General features: G+C 41.6%; 1 protein-coding gene across 4 annotated transcripts in view; it reads right to left on the bottom strand.

The window, feature by feature from the left end:
• Window positions 1-5,053: 5,053 nt before the first annotated feature.
• Window positions 5,054-27,016, bottom strand: part of arhgef37 (Rho guanine nucleotide exchange factor (GEF) 37) — a 30,691-nt gene continuing 8,728 nt past the window's right edge. For all 4 annotated transcript variants that reach the window (XM_037779940.1, XM_037779941.1, XM_037779942.1 and 1 more), the window contains 13 exons: window positions 25,778-26,236; window positions 22,472-22,601; window positions 20,273-20,420; window positions 19,939-20,138; window positions 19,637-19,767; window positions 18,219-18,323; window positions 16,698-16,811; window positions 16,423-16,592; window positions 15,860-16,007; window positions 15,594-15,722; window positions 13,926-14,121; window positions 13,305-13,483; window positions 5,054-10,200 (listed from right to left, as the gene is read on the bottom strand). In XM_037779940.1, the coding sequence (XP_037635868.1) occupies window positions 9,985-10,200; window positions 13,305-13,483; window positions 13,926-14,121; window positions 15,594-15,722; window positions 15,860-16,007; window positions 16,423-16,592; window positions 16,698-16,811; window positions 18,219-18,323; window positions 19,637-19,767; window positions 19,939-20,138; window positions 20,273-20,420; window positions 22,472-22,601; window positions 25,778-26,227 (2,316 nt within the window). In that variant the 5' untranslated portion in view covers window positions 26,228-26,236 and the 3' untranslated portion in view covers window positions 5,054-9,984. The remainder of the gene's footprint in view (window positions 10,201-13,304; window positions 13,484-13,925; window positions 14,122-15,593; window positions 15,723-15,859; window positions 16,008-16,422; window positions 16,593-16,697; window positions 16,812-18,218; window positions 18,324-19,636; window positions 19,768-19,938; window positions 20,139-20,272; window positions 20,421-22,471; window positions 22,602-25,777; window positions 26,237-27,016) is intronic.

Raw genomic sequence — 27,016 nt, 5'->3', positions numbered from 1 at the left:
CACACACTCACACACACACACACACACACACACGCATATCCTCCCACAAACACTGGAAGGCATATCCACACACTGACACCAATTTATAAACCCACACTGACACTCATACATGTAGTCAGTCAGAGGGTAACAGATGCCTGAAGCTTGCATTAAACTGCTGCTGACAGAAAAAAAAAAGTTAGCTGACGTAAGCATTAATGAGCACCACACACACACACACACACACACACGTCATTGTTAAAACTGAACACATGCTTGAATGGACACGTATGTTACGAACAGGAAGTCAACAGAGGAAATTTTTGCAATTCAGCAATATACATAGACAACCATAAGATATTCATGCATGCATATGTCCATTTTTTTTTAGAACTAAGCATCCGAGCATCCACCCTCATGCACGCATGCTGGCAGCACGCCTTGACGTGCTTCCACACGAATACAGAGGCAGTGTTTGTTCACTAAGTGCCACTCTAAAAGCCCCTAAACCAGCTCTCCAGTTCACACTCCAGTGCCCGCCGAAGCCGGCTAATGCTCCCTGTGGAGACGCTCGGCACAAACACTCATCTGCTCCGGTTCCACAGGCGGCTTCAGCCTTAAACACAGCAGACAAAATATGCTCTGCAGACATGATGCTGCAGCTGGGTAGGCATGCAGCACTGTGAGCTGCATGCAAGGAGGTTATGGAGGCCATAAAGACAAATAACGTTTATTGGACCAAAAGAAGAATAGTTTAAATGTGAATATTTATTTATTTATTGGATACTGGAATCATTGATCATGATTGATAATGTTTTACATGAGAAAACTCAGCTGCCATGTTCACCTCCATTTTCAGATTCTATTACTGCAGAATAGGAGAAGCTTTGTGCTCGTTGGTTAAACCTTTTCAACATTCTCTGCATTGCCTTGGAGGCTCAGGTCAGAAAAAAAACTTTCTCTCCCCGGTACATGGGATGAATCATCTGATTCAGTTTGGCCTAAAAAAACAAAAAACACCTAGAGACCATTTTGCACCAGCCGTGACCAAGCATCAACCTTCGGTGCAGAGAAATTAAGCCAATGCGGAAGATCCAAAAACTGCATTTCTTTGAATGATCACTTGAGGCTCCAAAAGCGAGTCAATCTCCATAGACCCCCATGTTAAAATGCCCAACTTTAAAGCAGAAATAAACATGTTTACAGCCTGGTACAAAAAAAGAAGCTAATTTCCCCGTTCATGACGACTGTAAGGGGGCTGAATCTTTATATAACTCACCCATTTAAATGATATTAAGACTTAAAGGGACTATTTGTAACTTTCGAAATGCTTGTTAACAGCGAAACGTGTGGCCGTTAAGTCAACGTAAGTCAGCGTCGGGCTCGCGCTTTGCTCGCTCTAGATATACCTGAACGAGCATCGCTCAACACAGTGAGGCGACACACTTCAACTAAAACCACAATATCACTCTATATTTCAGCTGCTTGGCAGTAATGTTAGCTAACCAGACGAAAGTCTCTCCATGAATCTTTTCCTGCTTCAGCGTTGGGGCCGGAGCTCCGCAGCGAGACACGTTATCGCCTCCCCGACCGGGTGCCTCAGCCTCCCGAATGCACCTGCAGGGAGACACCGGCACCCGGTCGGAGGCGATAACGTGTCTCGCTGCGGAGCTCCGTCACTTCACAAACACGGGAAACCTCTGTTGGTCTGGAGGAGCTGTAGCATTTATTTCTGCACAAACGTCCACTGAACATTCACTAGATATTCTCAGAGCTAAACTAACTCTTCTGCAGTGTGGAGTGAGCGCACGTTCACGTCTAGAGGTGGAGCGAGAACGCGCGCTGTCTGAGTGAAGGCAAGCAGGCAGAGGAGACGAGAGTACAGCGGCCACACGAGAGTACAGCGGCCACACGAGAGTACAGTGGCCACACGCGAGCACGCATATGCAAGCGCATGTGTCCCGACCTGGTACATTTATACGCTTAAAAAGTTACAGTCTCTTTAAAGTCCGGCATAATTGAGGGCGTGGCCGCTTTGAGCGACAGGTCGGTGTTGCCTCAGGTCCACCGACCATCAATCTCTTAGCCCATTTTTGGATTAGTTGGAAGGTAGGCTGTGCCGTCACTGCCAAGATGGCGACTGACAGAGCCGCCCAATTTGGGCTTCCAAACGGCTCTTCAGAATCCTATGGGTGACGTCACGGAGACCCACGTCTTTATTTCATACAGTCTATGGTCGTGACGCCAAATCGTACCAGGGGCGAAAGTGGGGGGCTAATGGCCCCTTCTTCCAGCACCCTTGCTCTGACCACACCCATCTTCAAACTCAGCCTTCATTTTTGATCTCAACTACACACCTGCACATTTTTGTGACTGCACCTTGCACGGTTGTGACGCTATCACGGTGACAAATTGTCCACAGCCGGACAGAAATACAAAGATCTGACAAAGTACTCCAAACCTCCTTTGTGGTAGTTCCCGCTACAGTCAGTAACTCCAGGACTACATTTAGCCATGATGACACACACACACACACACACACACAGACTCACAAGCTGAAAACAATACCAGCCACACGCTGTCGCAGCTGGCAGAGATATAAAAGACAACAGAACCCTCACTGGTGTGGTGTTTTCAAGACGTAGAGCTCTGAAAATGGACAACAAATCAGTGTATTTGTCAGTCAGAACCTCATCCTGCAGTTATCCAAACTTATGTTGTTTCCAAAAACTGTAAAGCAACTCACAGAGTAAAAACTGCTCGAGTTTGTTTCATTGCCCTCCTGTTTGTGTTTTTTTATGTCATTAATATTTGTCATCTTGTGTTTTTCTCTGTCAGTATGAATCAATACTGGGAGTTCTTTGTCTCCATTTAGCGTTTCTTTACTCGTCTCTTTATCAATAACTCAAATAAAATCAGCCTAAAAGTAAACAAAACTGATGCTAATGACACCAAAACAAGCCATTAGAGCACCTGTGGCTGGATGTTTACTGTCTGAGAGATGAAAAAGCAGACTTCGCTAACAGCATCTGACAGGCAGAGAAAAACACAAACTATAGGAGTTAAATGTTCGGCTCAACCAACAAAACACAATATATAAAAAATACTGTCACAGCATTTTCCCCCATTTCTATTTCTCTGGGAAACATTTGCTGCTGAGCTGCTTTACATTCACACAGCAGGTGAACGGTGCACCGAAGACGACACTGAAACAGAAACAAAGCTAAACACAGCACAGCATATAAATGTGTGTGTGTGTGTATATACACTCACTACAGCTTTACTGTGCATTTATTTTGCACTCCGCCGCACTGGAGGTGTATGAAGATGAAAGAGAGACCTGCCGTGAGCGGTTCAAACTCACATCTGCTGCTCCACAGAAAAACAAAATGACTAAGGTGGCTCTGAGAAAATGGGAATTTAAGAATTGTTTTATTATACACTGAGAAATAAGAGAGTGACTGTGAATGTTGAAGTGCTGAATCAATCCTGGGAATGAGATGAGGAGTTGAGGACAGGATGTGAACAACAAAGCCAACAGACGAAGAGAGGAGACACTCCAAACACAGTATTATAGATTAGGTGGCGACAGCTGCTGTGTAAATAATCCAACCAGTTTGGGCAGCAGGCCTGTTCCCACTGCAGAGCACGAAACCAGTGAGAAGACGTGTTTACTCTGCAAACATGTTCAGTCTGTAAGAATCTACCACAACCAGTAAACTGTTCAGCGGTGGCTTTCTGTGCCTTGCCTAAGGGCTCAAGGGCGCCACAGTGACGGTGGTTGAGGCAGCAAGAAGCTCTTGTTGTCAACTTCAGTTTCCAGGTTTTCCGGCTAGTCTGGGATTCAAACTTGGCACCAGTGAGGTGTGTCTGGGAGGACAATAGATGGATTTATAAAGAAAATTATAGTATTTTATCAGTTTCAGATACACTTTGGATTGTATTTCTGCACAGAACAAGGACTGTCACTGTTAGGAAGAGATCTTTTAATGTCCAGTATGGACAGGAGGAAATATTACAGCAAGCAAAACGTGTCTCAATGTTCATATGAGCATCTGACTAGACAGACCGTCCTTTAACAGTGTAGGCAACCCACTGGGCACCAGTATTGTGATTTGTGGCCAAATTTGGTAAAAAAATGTTTTTAATATATAACCATTGTTTTGAAAAAACCCTCTGCGATGTCGTATACGACAGCAATGCAATCTAACTTACTTTAAATTGCAGCCGCTTCATCACCGCCTTAGCTTTCGAAAGAGATCATATCCCTTTCAGAAGATTTGTAATCCATCATGGAACAAATGTGTTTTTCTTAGGAAACTTCATTAAACTAATAAATCCAACAATGAACGTCCTCTGTGAGTATTTATCCATTTATCCCTGCTGAAAGGAGTTGTTGTCGTTAGCCGTTAGCTGAAGCCTATACACATGGCAAGATTTATCCCGTGATGCATCTGTTGATCCGACCCAATATCTTACATGTTCTTCAATGTACAGCGATGGTACAGTGGTTTCAGTTTATTAAATGTTAGGTCTCTGGGTTTTGGACAAAATAAGAATTTTTTAAGGCATCACACTGGACTCTTTGGACGTCCAAAGACATGCAGCTTCGGTTAATTGGTGACTCTAAATCGCCCGTAGGTATGTCAGTCCTGTGATTGACTGGCGACCCATCCAGGCTGTAACCCGACATGGACATCATACTCATGGGAAATGGTGATGACCATTTTTCAATATTTTCTGACATTTTTTAGTTCAACCAGTGTCCATGTCCTTTCCTGTGAGTTCCAACATCTACGAATAATGAAAATAATCACTACAGCCCCCGAGGATTCAATGCCAACCCAAACAAGCACACATTTTCACAAAAAAATACACTGAAAAGATTTGTTTTGATCCGATTTTAGAAAGGTTATAATTTCCCCATGTTCATACATCTCACCTGATCTGATCTACAAACAATAATCCTGGTGCCTCCTTTACACAGGTTTTTATTGGTGCAGGCTGTCGTTAACTCTAACTAAATATGTTTTTGGATTTGGTATTAATGTGAGGTTGATATGAGGACACTGAACAGGTTTCTGTTTAGTTTTATTGAAGCCACACAGTCAGTTCACATCTGCCCGGACACATACTGCTGCTGCACTGCAGACACTCCCATCTGCTGTGTGAATACATGTGAATGTGATTTCATAACTTTGGCAACACTTCAAAGACTTCATGATTCATCTCAGATCAGGTAGACCTGCGGCATCAAATAAGTTAAAATGACACAAAGCAATGCATTATAAACAGAAATTGCTGTACAGACTGTAAAACCAGATTATCAGCAGGTTAAACATGTTGCTCTTCACATGGTGGTGAAGACAGACACATTGGTTTGACAGCAGGTTAATACAAAATAAAAACATCACAGGTGAACTGAACAATATGAACAGCATGTACAGAGTTATGTTCAGGCTCTGCTCTCAGGCAAGCACTAATACTGATAAAGGTACAGAGGTCTAACACACTCTCCAGTTACACAGTGAAATACACAGGCTCTCATACACACAGCCAACCAAGGTCTCCTACTCCCTCTCGTGGTGAAGAGTTGAAAAACAGCCTCCTTTGGCACACACACACACATCCATACACACACATTTCTGTAAAGGTATCATCCCACCTGGAAGGACAAGTTAACATAGCCAAAATTGTGTCTAGTTTCTGATCAAAAAGGAAGATTTTAATACAAAAATCCACCCTTTACTTTATATATAAGGTCATATTTCATGTTTCTTAATGCTTTAAGTAATGTAGTTTAGTTTATACAGTGTGTGCATCTTTGGTAAAATTTTCTTGAGGAATAAGAAACTACTTTAAAATGGATTCGAAATTGCAGGAAGCGTGACCAATAGCAGGTTCCCACTGTTCATTTGCCATTAATAGGAATAAAAAAAAAGAAGAATTAATAAACAGTGGATTAAATGCAAAAAATGCAAGGCTAAAACGTGCAAAATTCTCGGTAGACTAGCTACCCAACGATCTATCCTAACCTTAACTATGTGAGATCAATGCCTAACTTCAAACATCTCGTGTGAGTTTCCAACATTGTGGGTTAACCTTCGAGACGGGTTGCAGCTAACGGTGCAAACAGTGTAAACAACAGCAACAGTGCTGACAGAGCTATTAGTGTGAACCCAGAGGGGAACCAGAGGGGTGGTGCTACGCTTCCGCAAATGGTGACGTCTGTCGGGATGGCGTCATCAGCTGTAACCGCCGTATGAGAGCAGTCCAGAGTGGCGGCTGTGAGCTAGCCAGGGGGGGGGCACGCTCACATGCACTAACATGCACTAGTCACAAGTAGCCAGCCAACCCGAATTGGCCTTTTAAGAGGTGAAAATGTGGGTAAAGTTGTTTTTTTTAACTTGTCCTTCCTCTTACTAGCCTTGAGGACATTTGGTATTTGGGTATATTAGTAACATCTCCCCGACCCTCCTGCTGCTCTGCTCCGTCCTGACATTCACACGAATGGGAACAGCTAAGCTCCAGCTGAGCAGCTCCCTCCCTCTGCTACACGTCCACTGCAGCTGATACAGCACTACCCAGTGGAAAGAAAGGCTCCATTTTATGCAAAATGTGCCACATGCAGTCAACGTCGAGCAGACACCACCATTTTAAACAAATATAGAATAATAAAGAAAATACAGATTTAAATGTTGCTTCTTCCTTGAAAATGTCAAATTTCTTTGTTGCAAAAGATTCAAATTCTACTATAGATGCAGGAAAATTATCAATTTTGACTGCAGGTTGGGAGAGTTGTTTTCCTCCAAACATCCTAAAATGCGCTGATTTAAAAAGTTAAATGCACAGAAATAAAAATGTATAGAAAAGACTCTCTCTCTGCCTCCATGTCAAATACAGAAGTGGATGTACTGAAGCCAGGGTACTTAATGGCTCTTCTTGTCTTGCAGGTCTGTATACTGTGTGGCAAACATTTGCTAAACCGACAAAAACAACTGAAATTCTGCTGTAGCGAAATGTTTTTCAGTCCATCCAACTTGAAGAAAATGCCACAGAGAGACGCGACCTGCATTCATTGAACAGTATCCATAGCAACAAGCATCATCAGGTGCCTGTGAATACAGAAGTAAGTCTCTTTAGTCCTGGTCTATACTATTTTATATCTATGATTAAACCCTTTTTAAAAAACCTCAAGGAGTCTCTTACTGTAATAGGAGCTGAGAGAAAGAAAGCACACATCGCCTTTACAGATACAGGAGTGAATGTAGGAAGAGAAGAGTAGGTTTAGAGTGGGGAAAAGGGAGGAGGCTGAGACAAAATAGATATCCAGACTGCCTGCTGTTCCTCCTCACATCCTTTTTTCCATTTTCCCTCCAACTCCTTCACTTCTTCTCCTTGTATGAATTCCTTCCTGTCTTTACATCTCCACCTCCTCCTCTCATCTTTCTCTCTCTCTCTCTCTCTCTCTCCAACTCGGCCCTGGAGACATTTTACATTTACATCACATTACACAGTCTGAGATGATGAGAGCGCTGTGTACCTGTCAGTCTCGATACAGTACTGCTCCTACCTCCAGGTGAGGAGGAGGAGACCCAACACACACACACACACACGCACACACACCTGTCAGCCCAATTTCACATCACACAGATGCACACACACTGTTTGCTCTCCGTGTGTTGCCTAACACACTCTAATGAGAACATGCAGTCTATCGTTTTCAATTCAAGTGTCCTTTTCTTCCCGCTGAGGATCATGGGATACCTCCCTTCGCCTCCCCATCGTCTCTGCTGCTTTTGTAATAATGACCACAAATGATTTGCAGTGCAACTTGGGAGATTGTCCTTCAGCCTTAAGATGCAGAGTTAAATCCCATCTCAGCAAGCATCTGTCCTGCCAAAGTGCTCATGAGCAAGGCACCATATAACTGCCAGCACCAGGGTTATAGCTTCCTTCATTTTTTTTTTCCAGTGCGTCACATATATTAACACGAGTAAGGTCAAGCATTGTGTGGGGCCATGTCCACAGCAGAGGGATCTTAAAACACTGTTATCAAAGGTTATCCTCGCCCACGAGCATTTCCAGATTTTTCTTCTGCATTGAAACATCACAACAAGAGTGCAAAATGTGTAAATGCCTTCTGTCGCCGATTGAGCCAGCAGCTTTACGCTCTTCCTGCCAACTGGCTTCCTGGCGTTTTCACACTGTTGCGCCGTCAAATCATTTTTGATGAGTTTGGATGTCGTTACAGTCAGATGTCAGTGTTTTTAAAGCTTTAATTTGTTCCTTTACACCATCATGTGAGACTTGTGTCATCGCCACTTTGGAGAGCAAAAGATGTATTTTCGGCGTGGAGGGAAAAATGTATCCGAGTTAGTGCAGAAATGGCCTAAGAGAAAAACGATAAGCCCTTACTAGTAAAAGGTTACGACATTAATAATCCAACCAGGAGTCTAAGGATAGAGGCTGTAAATGCTGTACTACCGTTTGAGGCAAATTCCTGATTTTGGGCTGTATAAATAAAAAAAAAAAAGATGTTTCTTTTCCTTTTAATTTTGAAAATTTGCACAGGAAGTGGTTGTAGTGTAAGGAGCCGTTCACATTCCGCGTTTTTTGCGCTCTCAAATCCACTGTTGTCAATGTAGACGGGCGGAAAAGGCGCTCAAAAGTGAGAGCGACGACGAAATAAAAATAGCTTAACTTTTGAAATGCTGTAGCGAGCACCGTGACGAGGAACAACCAATCACAGCTCAGCAGATTTATTTTCTTTCTTCCATAAATATCAGTCTACAGTAAATATACGGAGAAGTTAATCATTTCAGTTCAGGGCTACCCAGAGCTTTATGATCTGTCCCACGGACTATTTTACTGGCTTCACCCTTTTCCGTCTAAGAACGTCACAGCATCCGGTTGAAAGGTCGACCGCCAAACTGACCCAGACAAATCAAGCTGTAAAGCTACTTTGAGGAATTCATGGTGCTGGAAACCCATTTAGCTTTGTTTTGATTGTGTTTAGATTAGTTAGGCTTCCTGCTAAATTACTGCAACTTCATCATCATCGTCATCGCAGCAAACAGGTTTTGGTTGCTTAGTAACGGCAGGAATGACAGGATCTCAACCTCCCAACTTTGATAAAAGGATGAAAGCGACACGGCTGGTGTTTTTTCACGCGTTTTTAGGCGCAACATGTAAACGGTCCCTAAGGCCCCGATTACACAGAGATACTTTGCTGGAAACGCGTCGCCAGCAAAACCATTTTGTTTCCTACGGTATATAGTGCCTGGCTTACGCTCCTTAAGTTAAGTTATTCTCAACTTTTCAGTGCAGGGCTCAGAGTCGCACCATTTCGTCAATGTCACACTGCCCAGGCAGCCAATCAAATCAAACAAGAAGTGGACTTTACTACTTTACTACAGTTTTGGTGCCGGTAGATGTGGTGGGAACAGTGGGACAACGGCAAATGCAGACGAAAGGTTCATATTAGCTGTATTTAATTACGATGAACTATATAATTCAATAGCACAGCAAAGGCAAGAGCTCGACGTCGGCTTGAATCCATTGTTTTTATCACACTTGATCGCCTGGTTGCGCACACAGCCCTGCTCCACAGGCACACCGCACTGTTTTGCCCGACATGCTTTGTCAAGGCGTTTTTGGAAGCGGCCGCGCCTGTAGTGACGTGTCTCGGTGTGATCATTGCCTAAGTCATGAAGATAAATAAAAAAATTCCAGCGTAAAACTGAAAAACTAGTTGACGGAATTACGCTTTTTTAGTTCCAACACTGTGGCCATCAAATTATTGTTTTTAATGGCTCTAATGTCGGTTTAAAAACACTGATTTAGATACTGATGGCCGCAATGTAGAATCAGGCTATAGCTTGAAAGCAGGTGCACCTTCATTATAAAAACACTGCTGTAAGCCTCCTAAAGACAGTATTGGTGAATCCCCCGTCATACTGTACATGCTGATGCTGATCGATCTCCTTCATTTCCTCCCTCCTATCAGTAGGGCCGGTACGTGCCAGGTGGCCCTGTCCCCATAGGCATGATTGTGAGATAGTTGGAGGGCACGTAGCCTCTCATCCCACCTCTCGCCTCCACTAGGCTCCACTCAGGGTTCCCTCGTTTGTCGTGGGGCTCCAGGACACGAACAGGCTCGCCGGCCCGAACAGAGACTTCGTGGTTTCCTCTCGCCGTGAAGTCATATGCCGCCAACACCTGGAAGAGAGGAGTCAAAAACAAGAGTAAAAGTCAGTCATGACAGGTACTCTGTGAGGCTGTAGTGCTGAAACAAAATGATGGGAAGAGAAGAAAATGTAGAGACAACGTTGTTATTCCGTGACCTTACTAGTAATAGAGGGGGAAAATGTAACATTTGGTAGGGTGGCATCAGAGGAAAGGTCATGCACTCAAAAAGGTTTATCTTCTGTAAAGTGGCCATTTTATGACATCTCAGGCTCAATTTGCCCGGCTTTGTCACACTTTGTGCAACTTTAAATCAGCCTAAATTGACCTTATCAGCCTCAGCTCCGATTTGGGCTGAATGCAAATGCTAGCAGGCCTAGAGTTGTCATTTTATCATGCATGTTGCCTATGGGATGGCTGATGTCTTGCATATAAAAAGTTCATATGCTCACAATTAGCACATTCAGTGCAACATTGCTTTGAATTTACAGCACTTAAAGCTACTATGAGGAACATTCATTTAGTGTTGCAGTCCCTGTGGACAAAAGCGGTAGTGTTTCCGAGCACCACTTTTGGAAACCTCTCATTTCACTGCAGCAGGGTCTGACAGTTCGACCAGCTCAATCCTGGTTCTGGTTCTCCCGTGCCTTTCGTCCCATGGTCTCGTTTACTTATATAGGTCATACCAGTTAAAAGTTCCTCATAGTAACTTTAGGTAGCCTAAACATATTGGATTGAACTCATATACCCAAACTTAAAAGGACTCTGATTTGGATCCATAAATACGGGGGTAAGTAACACACTGATGAAAAACACACCACTTCAGGAAATGAGCATGACGTGAAAATGCATGCACGCGGGTACAAATGCGAACACACACACACTAACACAACCAAAAATCATTGTAATGTTCCCTGAAAAGGTTAAGCCCACTAGTTATGTCTTGACAAATCCCATCTCATCACCACACACACACACGCACACAGACACACACACATAGAATGAAGGCTCCCTAATGAGCCCTGTGTTGGTATGACAGAGTGCCGCAGCAGTGCTAATAGCCGAGTTTAGCCGGCTGCTCGGTGTCATTAACAAACCCTCCACCTCCGCTCACCTCTCAGCTACGACAGCAGCTCTGGCCTCGACGCTCTACACCAATTACCATTTAATTAGCATTTTGCCGGGCGGAGACAAGGAGGAGAAAAAATAAAAAAAAGAGTAAAGTGACCATGGCTATCGGCTGCAGAGCGATTCATGTTGCAGGAGCTGGGCACAGCTGTGCTTCTGATGGAAATGAAATGAGTTGAGAGGAGTGTGGCGAAGCTAAACTGCGCCTCTTTGTGTTGATATATGATCATGACAACATAGTAGGGCCACAGATGTGAGAGAAAGAGAGTTAACCAAGACGTGTCGACAGAAGCCAGAGAGGAATTTATTAATAATATTATACTCTCTGTCACAGATCACAGAGAGAGTTTCAGCCAAGACAAATTTGGCACCTTCGATGCTGCTGCTGCTCTTTAAAAGGTTGACAGTGATACATCATCTCTATTCTCCTCAGCCTACTAGCAAAGAACGGTATGGTTTTTTGAAATCCTAACTTTTAGTGTGGATGAAAGAAAAGAAAGGAGTGAAAAAGGTGCATTTTTTTTTATCTGTACCAGTGAGGACATGGCCTGTGGGTGTGGATGTTGTGTATACAAGCAGACTCAGGGTCATGGGGGATGGACGTAGGGAGGAGAGGGCGTGAAAAATGCCTCTATAAAGGTCACTGGAGCAATCACTCACTTTAACAGGCACTGTGGAGGCATATCACACACACACACGCACACACACACACTGACATAATGCATTCCCTACCCCCTTACCCTACCCCTATCCTGCACCTTATTCTGACCTGAACCTTAAAACTGAGTCTAAACCCTAAAACAGTTCCTCACTTTTCAAAAATGTCCTCACTCTGACGTCCATAAATTGATCCTCACAAAGATAGGTGTACAAGTAAACACACACACACACATGCGATGTCTGATGCATTACTGCTTCCTCATCCACTCACCTAAATCTCCCTCTCTCCCCAGTACACACCCACATAAACCACCACAAATTTATAAGCTGCGACACTCCCCTCTGACACTCACATGTGTTGCAAATGTAAATCAATCTCACGACACACAGACACACACACACACACACACACCCTCTATCTCAGCCTGCAGCGCTGCATAAATGAACCCTTCACACAGTAACCCACTTACAAGGTTAAACAACCGATTATGGACCTTTCTATTAATAACACGCACACAACATGCATGCACACACATACTCCAGTGAGCCCTCTTATAGATACAGGTAAACACACACACACACATGATTACACTTCCACATGGCTGGTTATGCAAGGATTCCCTCTCACACACACACAGTCAGACATTTGACAGATTGATGCTTCCGCAGCAGAACGCTGTCACATCAATCAGTTAAAGCTTCAGACACACACACACAGTCTGTAATGTATAATTAAGGAAATGAACACACACACACACACACTCACAGTCTGGAGTCTGATGTCAGATCATTTAGCGGTAATCTGAGGTCCGTGTTACAGCCATAACATATGCTGATTGTTGCACTAGTTAAGAAAATATTAATGTCAAAATATTTCATTTTGCATTTCAATACTTGGGTGGTATAGTGCTAAGATGAATTTTGCATCTTGAATCATTGCGGAGTTATGCATTAAAGGTGCAATGTTGGCGGCATCTAGCGGTGAGGTTGCACATTGCAACCAACTGAAAGTTCTCCCGTGTGCCAAGCATGAAGGAGAACTACGGAGGCCGACGCGAAAATGCGACTGTCCCTCTGTAGAGCCAGTGTTTGGTTTGTCCGTTCTGGGCTACTGTAGAAACATGGTGGCCGGTTTCGTGAAGAGGACCCGCTCCGTATGTAGATATAAATGACTTATTCTAAGGTAACGAAAACACGAGGATTCTTATTTTCAGGTGATTATACACTAAAGAAAACATACTTCTACCTCATTAATATGCAGATTTATGCAGCACAGGCAGGATTCTGTGAAGTTTCTATTGTTTAGGTTATTTAGGTACAGTCAATCAATCAATCAATCAATCAATCACCTGGAAGCACGGCTGGCTCATGACTGTCAGTGGGCGGCTCTCTGGGGTGTAGGAGTGTCTTCTGATTTTCTGATCTCCCGTGACGCCATCAGGCAGGGTCAGGTGTGGCGAAGGCGGCGGGTCTTCTGATGGCTGGTGATAGCGAATCAGCTTCGAGGAAGGAGCGTAGCCTCGTCTGCCTGCATGCAACACACACAGATAAAGGAGGAGTTGTCCATATAAAAGCTGTAAAGTGTTACCATGTTATCATATATCAGATTTTCCTTTCTGAAATCAGACTTTAACTGTTTTTAAAGCCAATTCCATTTTCAGTATATGTCCTCTCAAATGTGCCACCTATCTGCCAAAGTGCCTGGCTTACTTACCTAGACTAAATACGACTGTACCGGTGTTTGATTGCTAGTTAATCGCAATAACACCAAACACCCAAAAGATGGAGCCAAAGAGCTGCATTTAAGAAAAGCTGCACTGGCATTAGATTATTGTCTTTAGCAGGATCTGCAGCATCTGTCATTCCTGAGTCTCAAGCTACTAAACATTTAATCAGATGTAAATAAGATACTGATTGAGACAAAACAAATAAAAAACACAAAAGGTTTTATCAGTTATGCTGGTTCTTACCTCCTGCGTCGACCAGCCATCTCCGTTTGTCTCCGCGGGTGTCTGCCTCACTGATGATGGCCACCAGCTCCCCTCTGGTCAGGTTCAGGTCCAGGTCCCGGCTGCCCACCACCGTCCCCATCACCTGGTAGATCTTTCCAGAACCGTGCTTATCTGTGAGCTGCTTCAGACGGCGCTGAAAGGACGGACTCAGAGGCTGACAGAAAAAAAAAAACACGAGGCAAATGAGAACGTAGAGGGAAATGTAAGGAAACTGAATATTAATTAGCCCTGACAAAGGTTAAAAAAGGACAAGATTGGCCTGCCGCGAAGTACTTGGAATGACAGCTTAACAAAGACATCTAACCTGTCCTGTCACTGAATATGTGAACATACCGGGAAGTGATTAATAAAGCTGCAGAACAAGAAGAATATTCAGGATCTTCTCATCTATGACTGATTTTGTAGTTACACATGAATGACGTAAAGCTGCAGATATGAATCACTGTGATGACGTGGCACATTCTTCAGTTTGTACAACATGTTAGACAGCGATGAGTACAGTGGTAAAGAGCTGTTTAAAGTCTATTCTAAGGTTATTATTATTATAACCTAAAAATAAACATGGCGTGTGCAACCTGCTCTTTCAATGGGTTACGTCTGCAGGTTGCCCGGCAGGTTTAAGGAATGTGACCCAGTGTAACACATCTGGCAGGTAGTCGAGCAGGAAATACAGGAAGCAGGGACATATGTTAAAGGAAAGTTAATTGTTTAGCCAAATTAATTCAAGAAATCAAAGGCGTAATTATGACATAATCACATGCAAAAACCTGTTGTCAATCATTATCCTCTCAACAATATAACAGTGCTGCTATTCCAGAGCAGGAACCATCTAACGTTAGCATCCTTTGTTAGCAGTACAGGCAGGGATTTAGTTTTTGACGTATTTGGTCGTTTAATAATGCCCGTTATTTGTAAAAGGTTGATTTTGTAGTTGGACTGGAAGAAAGAATAAAACTGAGAAGTAAACAAAGAGCTTCCAAAAGAGAGAGGATATTTTTAAACAACCTTTCTGCCTTCTCTATGAACCAACACATGTAACTGGTTTTACTGGGCTGATGGCAGCCGCTACACTGGTCTGAGATAAACATCGCTATACTTAGAGATTACTCACAACCGTCAGGTGACTCCTGCTACTCATACATACACACACATTCTGGTCATTTTGCTCCATGATTCAATGTGTATTATAAAGTATATGGTCATTTTTAGTAGCTGCCAGCGTCAGGCAGTTGTTATAAGAGGTCCATAAAGTAACGTTGAAGCTGGGTTGAACATCAACTAACTGCAGTGTCTTATGTTGAGTGACATTCATACAGGATGAGCGTGTCTCTTGTGACATTTTGTCCTTCACCTTCTGTGACATCTTTCTATTTCGGAACACGTAGTGTTGCGTAAATGTTTTGTACCATTAAGTAGCTCAAATTTCTTGTGCACCTGATGCAGCCTGGAGGTCGGTTGCTCAATGACAGCTTGCTGTGCTGACTGTGTTTTTTTACGGTCTGTTGATCTCTGTCTGTCTATCTTTGACTTATAAAACTAGGCCTGTGTTTCAGAGGATTAATGAAGTAAATTATGCATAAACACATCAGTATTCTTGGTCAACAACCCAACAAAAAAAATCCCAACCTGGACTGCGGGAGCATTGAGCGTGTCCTGTACACTTCGACACAAAGTCTCCAGCCTCCTCGCACCTTCCAGCACTGCAGTCTCCGCCCACTCCCAGAAAGCATTGGGGTTGTGAGAGCTGTGAGGGAGCTGGAAGAAGAAATTAAACCAAAGGTTTCAATTAAACATTTGAAAGTCATAAATGAAGACATCCTCATAGTGTACTGGAAAAAATGGTGCCATTTATTTTCTGCTTTACCCACCCCACAGCATTCATATGAGATTACCTGTTGTGCAAAGCTCTGGAACAGCTGCTCCATGTCTGAGGACAGGTCTTTATGCAGACAGCTGAACGTCCCCAACATGCTCCAGATCATCTGCAGAGCCAAACCGTTAAACTGAGGAAGCTCATTGAGGAGCAGCGTGTTCATGGTCCTGCGAGGAGAGGAAAGGAGAGGAGAGGAGAGGTTCACATGTAAGTTGAAGTCAGCGATAACCAAAACCAAGGATTTAATAACATTTAATCCTTTCATTAGACACATCTTAACATCACTTCTAAAGGGTGTAATCATATAGACTGTGGTCATTCAAAGGACGAGGCTGTAAAAACAGAGCCACTGTCTGGTTTGACTCTGACTCAGACAGACTGGACTTTGTTAGTGGAGTAGTTAAGAGTCAAATAGCTGAAAATATTCAACAGCATTAAACAGTTCATTACAATTAAAGTGGATCCCATTCTACTTAAACTGGTGGCCAAATAAAAAAAACCTGCTTACAAATCAGGCAAAATTTCAAACCACGCTGAAAGTCAAGTCCGTCATTTTAAAACAACCCCTCCCTCTCTCTCTACCTGTAAGTGTTGGCCACATCCTGCTCCTCATAGCTCAGATTGGATTTGGCTTCTAACAGTTCATAGTCGAGCAGCTTGTCCAGCCTTTTCCTGATCAGGTTCCTCGGACCCACCAGGAGGTCACGGAGCGCACACAGCGGCTTGTGGATTAACGTCCTCATCCTCTTCTCCTACATGGAAGAATAGGTGATGCTCATCATCAGACAAATGCTGCAAAGAGTGTGTAACTAATAATGCAGCAAATTTATTTGTAGTGTGTCTTTACTACTACTCACAAATGTAGGAAGAATCCACTGTCTGAGAGCCGTAGTGATCTCCTTGTAGCAAATAGGTGCCTTCTCTCCATCCATATCCAAGTCGAACTCCTCTGTTTTGCAGGCAAGGAACGCCTGCAAACCAACAAAGAAGAAGGGGTTGTCATACCGTGCTCAGGTCTCTTATGTCTGTTGGGCTAATTTTGATTAATGAAAAGATTGTGGGATTACAGAATTCACCAGTGTTTGCTTTGTTTTTTTAGATTTTAAGGTACAAACTAATTGCCAGCAAGAAGGCAACTTGCATGGCCTGGTGGAAATAATTGGCCTTATATGAGTAAGAAAATGTGAAAAAGAAGGAAGATACAGTGCTGATCCTTTTGGGGAAAAAAGTAGTTTCAATGTGGGCTAATTTTAGAGTGGAAAGGTACACAGAAACTCATGTATTTTAAACTCTGGGGCCTCTGAGTTTACACAGTGTGACTCAGAAACACATGGCGACATGTTCAAGAATAATATCCAGTTATGTTCCACTTATTCCACTCCTGCCCTGGTCACAAGTCAGAAAGTCTGTAGCTCAAGTCTATGGACGGGTTGGTGTGATCTGAATGGGGGGAATTAATAAGATATGCACTCTCTTCACCTTTTATTCAAGACCGACAGGTTTTCTTAAGCAAAACACTTGGTTGTTGTTGTTGTAGTAGTCACAGTGAATATGAGGAATTGAATTAGTAAGAAAGGAACAATGCTAACAAAGAAGTATGTCATGCAAAATTAATTCATCTGGAGCCCAAAACATCCAAGGTATGATTTTCCCTTCACAAGTGACACAGATTTGATGTTTACTTTAAACATCCCAGGAATTTGGAAAAACAGGAACCTCCCAAGGTAAATAAGTGGCTGGAAACAGTAGAAGACATAAATAGTATGGAAAAGGTAATTTACAAAATCAATAAGAACGAAAAGATGGGCCTTCTTTAAATTAAGTAAAGGTAATTGACTAACATATTATATGAAATATTAAACAGATCATGTTTTGTGAAGATGTTCTAAGTAAAAGTCAGCATCAGTAGAAGACCTACTTCTAGAATTAAAAATCAAATGAAACCTTTTTTGTCTTATCATCTGTAGATGAAAGATACAAATTGATAAAAAAAATGTCTCAAGATCTTTAAATAACAGAAAGGAAAGGAAACGTATCAACGATGTGTATTGACAAAATAAAGTATAACAAATATTTGATTTTTACTAATAAAAACATATGTGGCAAAAGCTACAAAAGGACATTTCCTGAATCCCCAAAAATGCGATGCTTATATGAGAATTTCCTTTTTTCTTTCTTTATTTCACCTGAGACAGGTTTAAAAATAGAGGTACCAAAGCAGCTCGTGTGAGAGGTGTCAGCATAGAAAACAAGGCAATCAATCAGAGACAAAGTTGATATGTTTGGTATCAGATGAAATGCCAAAGTCAACAGCAACATGTTAAATATCACATAATATTATCCATTACATGGCATCATGTAGAACAAAGTCAGCCTACCTGTAGGTGGTGCAGGTACGTCTCCACGTTCTCAAGGAGCTGCAGGATGCCATGCTCCAGAACGTAGAAGAAACCTTCCAGGGCATCAAACTCCTCATCCACCAGCTGGAGCACAACACACAGGGAGACATACATTTGTCATAAAATGTGATAAAAAAAGATGCTGTTTTTCCACTGAATGTCAGGACTCTAAAAATATTTGGAAAATACAAGATCTGTAATTTCTCTCATTTCTGAGTTTTGTGTCGCCTAAATGCTTAAAATATACAGTAAATAATGCAAATAGAACATATTTTTCAATATGCTTTTTATTTGCTTTGGTTGCAAGCTGTCAGATTTCTTTTTTTAGCTACCTGTGGAACGATGCGATACGTAGTTTACGACTTCAAATAATCACTTGTACCAAACCTTAAAATCCTCGTAAATACAGCGTTCCACATGTAGTTATGCAACACTGGTACATTTTGTCAACATGGGTTCTAGACACATAGCTTGTTCCCATCCTCCATCGCTCATCGTTAATTTCTAGTAATAATAGACACATTGGAAAGGTGCTACTGGTCCATTCTGTCCTGTAAGGCTGTAGTTGCACTCATTTTAAATCAGTTATAGAAAATAGCAGGAGAATGCACAGAATTTTTTTTTTTTTTGCGAAGCTTCAAAGTGTGATGCAGCTGCAACCTATATACTGTGTGAGAAATGGAAAAAAGATCAAAAGGAAAAGTAGGAAAATGTAATCCCATGAGCAGCCACAGGAGATTGATCAGACCTTTATAACCCTAACAAAGCACAGAGTATCAGGCCAGAGCAAACAGCAGGTTCAATAAAAGACTATATCATATATTGTCTCTGCAGTTCAAACACAGATTAATCATTAACCACTGTATTGCAGCTGGAGGCAGGGTGTCTCCTGGAAGATTATCTCTCACTCAGAGGCCTGGAAGAGTTACCTTCAGGTAGAAGCAGCCTGAAACAGCTTTGATTTTTATGGGATCGGTTCTTGTTTCTTTTTTTTTTAAATCATGCTTTTTATTGTTTCTTTGAGAAAAATTACTACAACAAACGAAACCATAACAAATAAAGTGATATGTACATATAATAACAGATAGTAACTGTAAATTGAAAAATGTGTATTCAAAAACAAAGGAGGAAAATAAATAATAATAATAATAATAAAAAATAAATAAATATATATAATAATCTAAAAATGTAAATAAAAAATAAATAATAATAATAAAAAATAAATACATAAAATAAATAAATAAATTCCCAACACCTACTTAAGGTTCTCGTTTCTAATGCCTAATTTCAAACAAGTGATTGGTCAGCGTCAGTTACAGAGCAGCATCCTAGAAAAGGATCCTGTGTTGCTCAAGGACACTTCAGCAGGGAGGGTGATATTTAAACTTCTAACCTACCTTAGGTGCCATTCCAGTCTCATGCTTGATTTGCTGGCTGAGCCTCGCTGTCTTCTTTGCGATGCTGTGGGTGTTGAGGCGGTTGATCTTGTCCTTTATGGTCAGGGTTTCTGTCTTCTTGTATTTGTCAGCTACAATCACAGAAACAGGAAAGTTAATCTGGAGAACAGTACGATAAACTGTGACTCTGATCAATATTGAATCCTTGACTCTCTAGATGTATCAGTGATGGTACCATAAAAGGGAATAACATTATGTTTTCTGTTATCAGCTTATATGATAATAGTGGACGCCCATCTCACCAACTTCTCTGAAGCGTTTGTACTCGTTGATGCGACAGTTCAAGGCGATGGAGGTGTTAGCGGTCTGCTCCAGAAGTGAATACGCTGGGTGACTACTGTCCGTGTGTTTCTTGATGGTCTGCAGGAGGAGGGGGTAGCGGGCGATCCGCTGCACCGGCATCACCAGGAAGAAACTCAGAGAGGTGGCGTTCACTTCAGGCCTGAAGAGATGAATGGAAACAATGAACTGTCGTAATGTTAGGTCTATTGTTTATCCAGGTGTAATTTTATGTTTGAAGCAATATTAAATAGGGTTGGTCCCAGTGTGATACAACAGAAAATGATAGAAACCTACGCTGAGCTCTTGATGACTCTGACGATGTCGTTCCAGAGCGTCTCCTTCTGTTTGTAGCTGTTCTCCAACACTGTAACTTGGCTGTAGTTGGCCAGGTATTCCTTATAGGCTGCCTCAATTTCTGAAGACAGGCTGAGGAACGAATTACCTGCCAGAGAGGAAAAACGTATTTACAAATATAAATCATGCTCAGAGCTCAATAATGGGGTAAAGTATAATTCAGTTTTCATTTTTGTAAGGACAGGACTCACTTAGAGTAAATACAGATGATTAAAATGAATACAAATAAGAAAGATAGCTCATCATGTGAAACTCAATCCATGTTTTCAGTGACGCCACTTTAAGAACAATGGACTGTGAGTAACGAACAACACTCTCTTGTTGTCCAGTTAAGTGTCGTCATGGCCATCACGCAGACAGTCATTTAATCAATAGCCTCTGTGCTGAGAAACTAGAAAATGTTGTTAAGGAGACCTGGAATAAAACACATCCTTTACTTTCACTACCCCTCTTCAAAATCACTATTTTCTACTTGTACCTGTATAAAAAGTTGAAATGTGAAGAAAAAATAAGTTTAGCTTTCCTCTAATTTTGTCTAATTTTCTGCAATTTTGCCTGCAGGATTTCTAGCTTCTGCACCCTCAAACGGAAAATACCACCTCTACTTACTATATAAATGTTAGTTAGATTTGTTTTTTGTCCATCAAACTGTACGTATTTAAGTGTGTTTTTATTAACTTTCCTTGTAACCCTTAAACACCTAGTTTCAGTTTAAAACAGGGCTTTTATATTACCTGTTCATAATCATGTATGTTTTCACACTACTAGTGTGTGAAAGTTCTACAAAGTGCTATTATCCCATGGTTAGAACAGTGGGTGTTATTTCCATTGAATAGGACATAAAGGTTGTTTGGAAGTCTGTTTTGTTGTTGTAAAAGAAGAACAATCTGTCCCAAACAACCTGTCCTATACCTCTTCAACTGTCACCGCTCACTTGTGGATTTTAGCAAGTGCAAATACAGTACAATGTATAACAGCAATAAACTGTAGTGTGTTTGCACTACAGAGGAAATGCACATCATGCAGAGACCTTTGCTGAGACTCTGAATTTATCAGTGTGAACTCGTTAAGATTCTCACAGGAATGTGAAAACCACCTCTGATAAAAAGAAGTGTGAAGATTTTATTTGTTTCCTGTTAACAAGTGTGATCACAGCAATTGATCTAAGAAGAGAAAACCTCTGTGAAACCAGCAACTATCTCACCACTTCCTGGCGGAAGGCTGAACAAGCTCATGTTGTGACAAAGGCCCTGTTCAGAACTGCATCTTGGGTGATCCAGTCACAAGTGGACAGTTCTTAAAGTACAGGTGTGAATGCATCCACATTCAGAGGTGGTCTGGGACGCAGATTGCCACATTCTTATAGCAGTATGTACACAAATGTGTCCTGGGCCACATTGTGGCCTACTCAACTGTGTGTGTGTGTGTCTGTGTGTGTGTGTGTGTGTGTGTGTGTATGTATGTGTGCATAGGTGTCATACTGCTGGAGCGCACCGGAACGACGCTCCGCCACTGTTTTCTCCAAGTGAGGAAAAAGAATATTTGTGGTTTACATAATTCGGTTGAAATTCATAAACATTTTAAGAGCTGGAAGATCCAATCATCACTAAAGCGTATGTCAGGCAAGAGAGCCAATAAAAACAAATGGATTGATCAAAGTTGTCATATTGACATTTAAGTTGTGTTGATTGAATTATGACGTCAACTCATGCATTGAGTAACATGCAAGAAAATATTCCACTGTATTAGCTGCCGGTAGCCTTTGAGCAGCACATTATTTTTCCTCAGTCTATACCTAGCTACCTGCTTCATTTGCTCAGCACAAGTCAGTAAATTAAATCATTCAAATCAAAAACTGGTTAAAAACAACATTACATTTAGTTGTTGCAAATGGAAATGATGTGAGTGTTTATTTGCATATAGAGCGGGGAAGTGAGATCTGATCACAAGTGGTCAGTGGAGATACATTCTAATGCCAGGTGTGAACTGACGTACTTAAAGCTGTCCACTTGTGATCGGATCACCCAAGACGCATGTTAATACCAGGAGTGAACAGGGTCAAAGGTAACATAATGAAACAGAAGCTTTAGGGCTAACACTGATTAACAGAAAAATGAAAGTGATAGATTTCTCCCTTACAGAGTGTCTCCAGGAAGAGAGGGTCTCCAGACTGAAACTGCTTCTGGTCCAGCAGACTGAGGAGTCGACTGGACACGTCAATCACCTCCTCTATGTAGAGAAACATGCTGTCCAGGTCGGCTGGAGGAGGCTGCAGGGGGCAGGCAGACAGAAAGACACTCTTAATTAACTTCATGGCAGTGGATGTGCTGGGATCAAGTATTGGAAAGTTATTTTTTAAGTCTCATCACTTTTCCGCATTTTTCACATTTTTTCAGCATTTTGTGGGTTCATCCATAGCTTTGTTTTTGCACCCCATAAAGCCTGATTCCATTATGTTTGAGTCCTCATTTCAATACCAGAGCAACTAAGAGTCCTTTATCAATTTCTTTAAGATTGCCCAAATAAAATCCATATTTTTTATGTAATGTGATTTATTTCAGGAACTACGAAACAACATGTTAAAGTGCAAACACTTGTTCAAAAGATATAAAATAAAAAATAAAATATATATTAAAAAAACAAGTTAGTACAAATTAAACAGAAAAATAAATATCCACTTCTAAACATGTTGATGGCTCTAATAAAATTAGTTGGCTAAATAAGCTCAGTGACGACAGGTATTTCAGTTTTTAGAGGTTACTAAATGTTGAATGGAAAAGCTAACAAAAATGATTTTGGCAAAACTGTGACGACTACATGGTATAGGGTTATTAGCATCAGCATCATGCCTCTCCAGAACTGAAGTTTCTGTGTTACTATTACAATTGTTTAAGATTTATTCACATATTCAAATGAAATGTCCATCTTATGCAACATATGCGTGTGTCTGCTCCCTTACAAGAAAAAATGCTGATGCACAGCTGATAAAGAGCCGTTTTGTTTAGCTCCGTTCTATTCTAATGAGAGAATAGTGGGCACCGCTGCAACACTGAACAATCTGAAAGAAAACAAACCAGCAACTCTCCTGTCTCACAATGGAACCATTCATTCAAATATTTAATCTATTTCTCTGTCGTCCTTCATTGGGCTGTCTTTCTCCGCCTGTCCTCCATCCATCATATAATGTTAACCATATTTCTGTAATCCCCTTTTCAACTCTATCTTTCATTTCATTTCCACACATTTGCATTTTGTCTCTAAATTTTACATTGGACAATGCCACATAACACAGACAAATCTCTATGTTATTGTCCATCTCATCAACAGTTCCTCTTATTCACCAGTTCATCTCCTTCCTTTAACAGGTCATCAGCCCATAATGTAGCCCTTCCACTCCTCCTTTCTATTTCCATTTCATTCTCTTTCCCTTCATCTACCGTTCCCTCGGTGCGTTATCATTTTCATGCTCATCTACAGCTCAGACCTTCCGGCCCATAAAGACTGATTTCATTATATTTTACGAGGCCTCGTTTCATTACAGCCGCGATAATAAATGGTTATTTAGCAGTAATAAGCATTACCTCAGATGTAATGAAAAGCAAACGATGATAAACCGCAGAGCAGCCTCTGCACAACACTTCCTCTGGATGCTGCGGCGCCAATTCAAGATGTAGTGATTACTTTTTAATTAAAGACACAATCAAGAGGGATGTCCCACAATAAATAATCCAAATATAGAACTAAACATGCTCTAAAAGTGATTGACAGATCTTTTAACACAGGGACATGCAGCCTCTTTCTTAGCAAAATCATGCTGGGCTGCACGGTGGTGCAGTGGTTAGCACTATCGCCTCACAGCAAGAGGGTCGCAGGTTTGAATCCGCCTCGGTGGAGTTGGCATGTTCATGTTGCATGTTAGCGTGGGTTTTCTCCGGGTTCTCCGGCTTCCTCCCACAGTCCAAAGACATGCAGGTTAGGTTAATTGTTGACTCTAAATTGCCCGTAGGTGTGAATGTGAGCATGAATGGTTGTCTGTCTCTATGTGTCAGCTCTGTGATACTCTGACGAGCTGTCCAGGGTGTAACCCGCCTTCGCCCGATGTCACCTGGGATCTGTTCTATGTACAGTATTTGCTCCTAGAAGCTGTACATCAGTACAAGCAGCAGTAAACACCAAACACATTGTTTTTTGTCATGTGGTAGATGACAGGGATAAATGTGATAAATATTCTGCAGGATCTACTCACTTCGGTCTTCCGAAAGCTCCAGTATCAGCTTAGTAAGTGGACCTTGCATTTGGAATATTTACCACAAAATGAGATATGTGGTAAAATTAAGAATACATCTCCATCCGTCAGATTTGATACTGCAATCTTACTGAAAAGTATTTAACATAATACACTAACCTCTCGAAGCATGGTATGTTTAGTGAGTTTATGTACTGTTCCTGATAATGAATGAATAAAGTGAGGGCAGTTTTGTATTTGTGCTCCAATGTAATAAAATCAAATACTTTACTATCTTAATACTATAAAAGAGCACAACAGCAACATTTTTTGTCAAGAAAAAGGTGTTCAAGTAGCTGCTACTTTGAGAAATATTGCAATGAAAAAAATAAGGTAAGTTAAAGTTAGAAAACCAACTTTCATTTTGTGTTGATTTTGGCGGCCACTGTGGACAAAAGCGGTAGTGTTTCCAAGCACCAGAGTCCCTTTAGAAAACCTCTCATTATTTACTGCAGCAGGGTCTGATAGTCTGTCCTGGTTCTGGTTCTCCTATGCCTCCCTTCCCTCCAGCGGGCCCAGTAATACGGCCTGGGCCTACAGCAGCGTGGATTCGGTGTTGGCTCCCAGCTCAAAGCCGGATATTGGATATAGAAATAATCAATCTTCTCACTGATTGTCTCGTTTGCTTTTGTAGTTTTTTTTTTTTTTTTTGTATTTTCATTCCTGAAAGATTAAAAATCCTGCACACTGTCAATCACTTGTTGGCAACTAACAACACAAGTAATTTGAAGAACTCCACTTTGGGCTCACAGGACTTAATGGACATTTTTCGGTCTTTTCTAAAGAGAAAATAATTTGTTGTTTGTTCTTCTTTCGGCTGCTACCATTAGAGGTCGCCACAGCGGATCATCTGTTTCCATGTAGTTGGTAACCCGGGTCTTAAACGATCCAGTATGGAAATCAGATATTTTTTTTTTTTATGATTTGCAAACATGCAAATTCCACAAAGAAAGGCCCTGCCTGGACTGGGGATACAACCCAGGATCTTCTTGCTGTGTGAAGCGACAGTGCTGACCAATGCACCACTAACCTCTACAGATGAAACAGTCCATAGCAAATAGCCACAGATTAAATTATACTGAAAATAACAACAGCCTTAATCAGTAGTGTTATAGATTCCATAACAATGTTACTAAACGCTGCACACACTTCATTCCTACCTGTAGTTTCTGCAGGTTGCTCCTGATGGTCACAGTGCTGACCTGCAACAGTCGAAGGTAATTCCTCTCAGACTGGACCAGCTCCTCTATGGAAAGTATCTGTCTCTGGGCGGCCCTCTCTTTAGATGCTGCTTCCTCCTCTTTACTCTTCTTTCTGGCCTCTTCTTCCATCTCTGCCAACCTCTCCTCTGATATCGAGCTCTCCTTGGAGAAACTATCCTGTGAGGTAAGTTTTACATTTGTATCCACAAGTTCTGAGGTCTCGTCCGGTGTCTCCACAAACACAGACTCATTCGACTCCTCCTCTGTCTCTCCTCCAAACTCATCTCTGTCTGTGGTTCCATCCATCTTTGCGACCTTCTCTACAGCTCCCATGGGAGACAGGGAAGATGAGGCCGGTTTAGGGAGAGCCAGTGTGAAGGAGGGCTGAGGCCTCCTGGGCACCTCCATGTTGGATCACTGTCAAAGAGAAAAACTGCTTAGACAATCTGTGTTCATGTTTTGTACTTACACATAACATCTCTTCATGAGTAACAGGTTCTTTATCTTCTCCATAGTCACTGTTGAGCATCCTTCTAATATTATGAATGCATTTTACTGACATTTAACAGGATATAGTATATATATGTTTATTTCTTGAATTTAATTGGATATATATATTTTTTTATTTTATTATTTATTTATTTACACTGTGGTTATATATTGTATGTGTTTGATGCACATATTTCTGATATAGAGTTATGGCAAGTGGAAAAAGATGAACCCCATGGTTTTGAATTTGAACTGCAAAGCACACCCATCTTAACAAGATAAAGGTTTTCCCCCCACTATTGATTGTCTGAGTTATCAGTGTGAAGGGCAATTGCTGCATGGTGTCAAATGTCCTCATTCCAGTGTGGACCAGATGGACCACACAAGATGTACAATCATACTGGATGACAAGGAAGGGTAGCTCAAAATTTTACAATTAAATCATACATTTCCTTGCATTTCCAAGACATCAGGTAAATGCTGTGGTGAAATATCAACTTGAATGAGCAGCTTTAGCATCGAACATAGCAAGAAAAAATACTTTAAAGTCCCAATGAAACGAAAGTTAGAGCGTTTTTAGCTTCTGTAGTGTGACGTATTCCCCAGTGAAATGGGGCGGTGATATTTGAGAGGTATACAGGTACAAGAGGGATTTAAATCAAATCCTTCACATTTGATTGGAACGCTAGAAAGTGGACCATTTTCTAC

Source organism: Sebastes umbrosus, chromosome 9, assembly GCF_015220745.1.
Source record: "Sebastes umbrosus isolate fSebUmb1 chromosome 9, fSebUmb1.pri, whole genome shotgun sequence".
NCBI classification, from domain to species: Eukaryota; Metazoa; Chordata; class Actinopteri; order Perciformes; family Sebastidae; genus Sebastes; species Sebastes umbrosus.
Note: the sequence above shows the minus strand (reverse complement) of the source record. Positions and strands in the feature narration are given on the sequence as shown.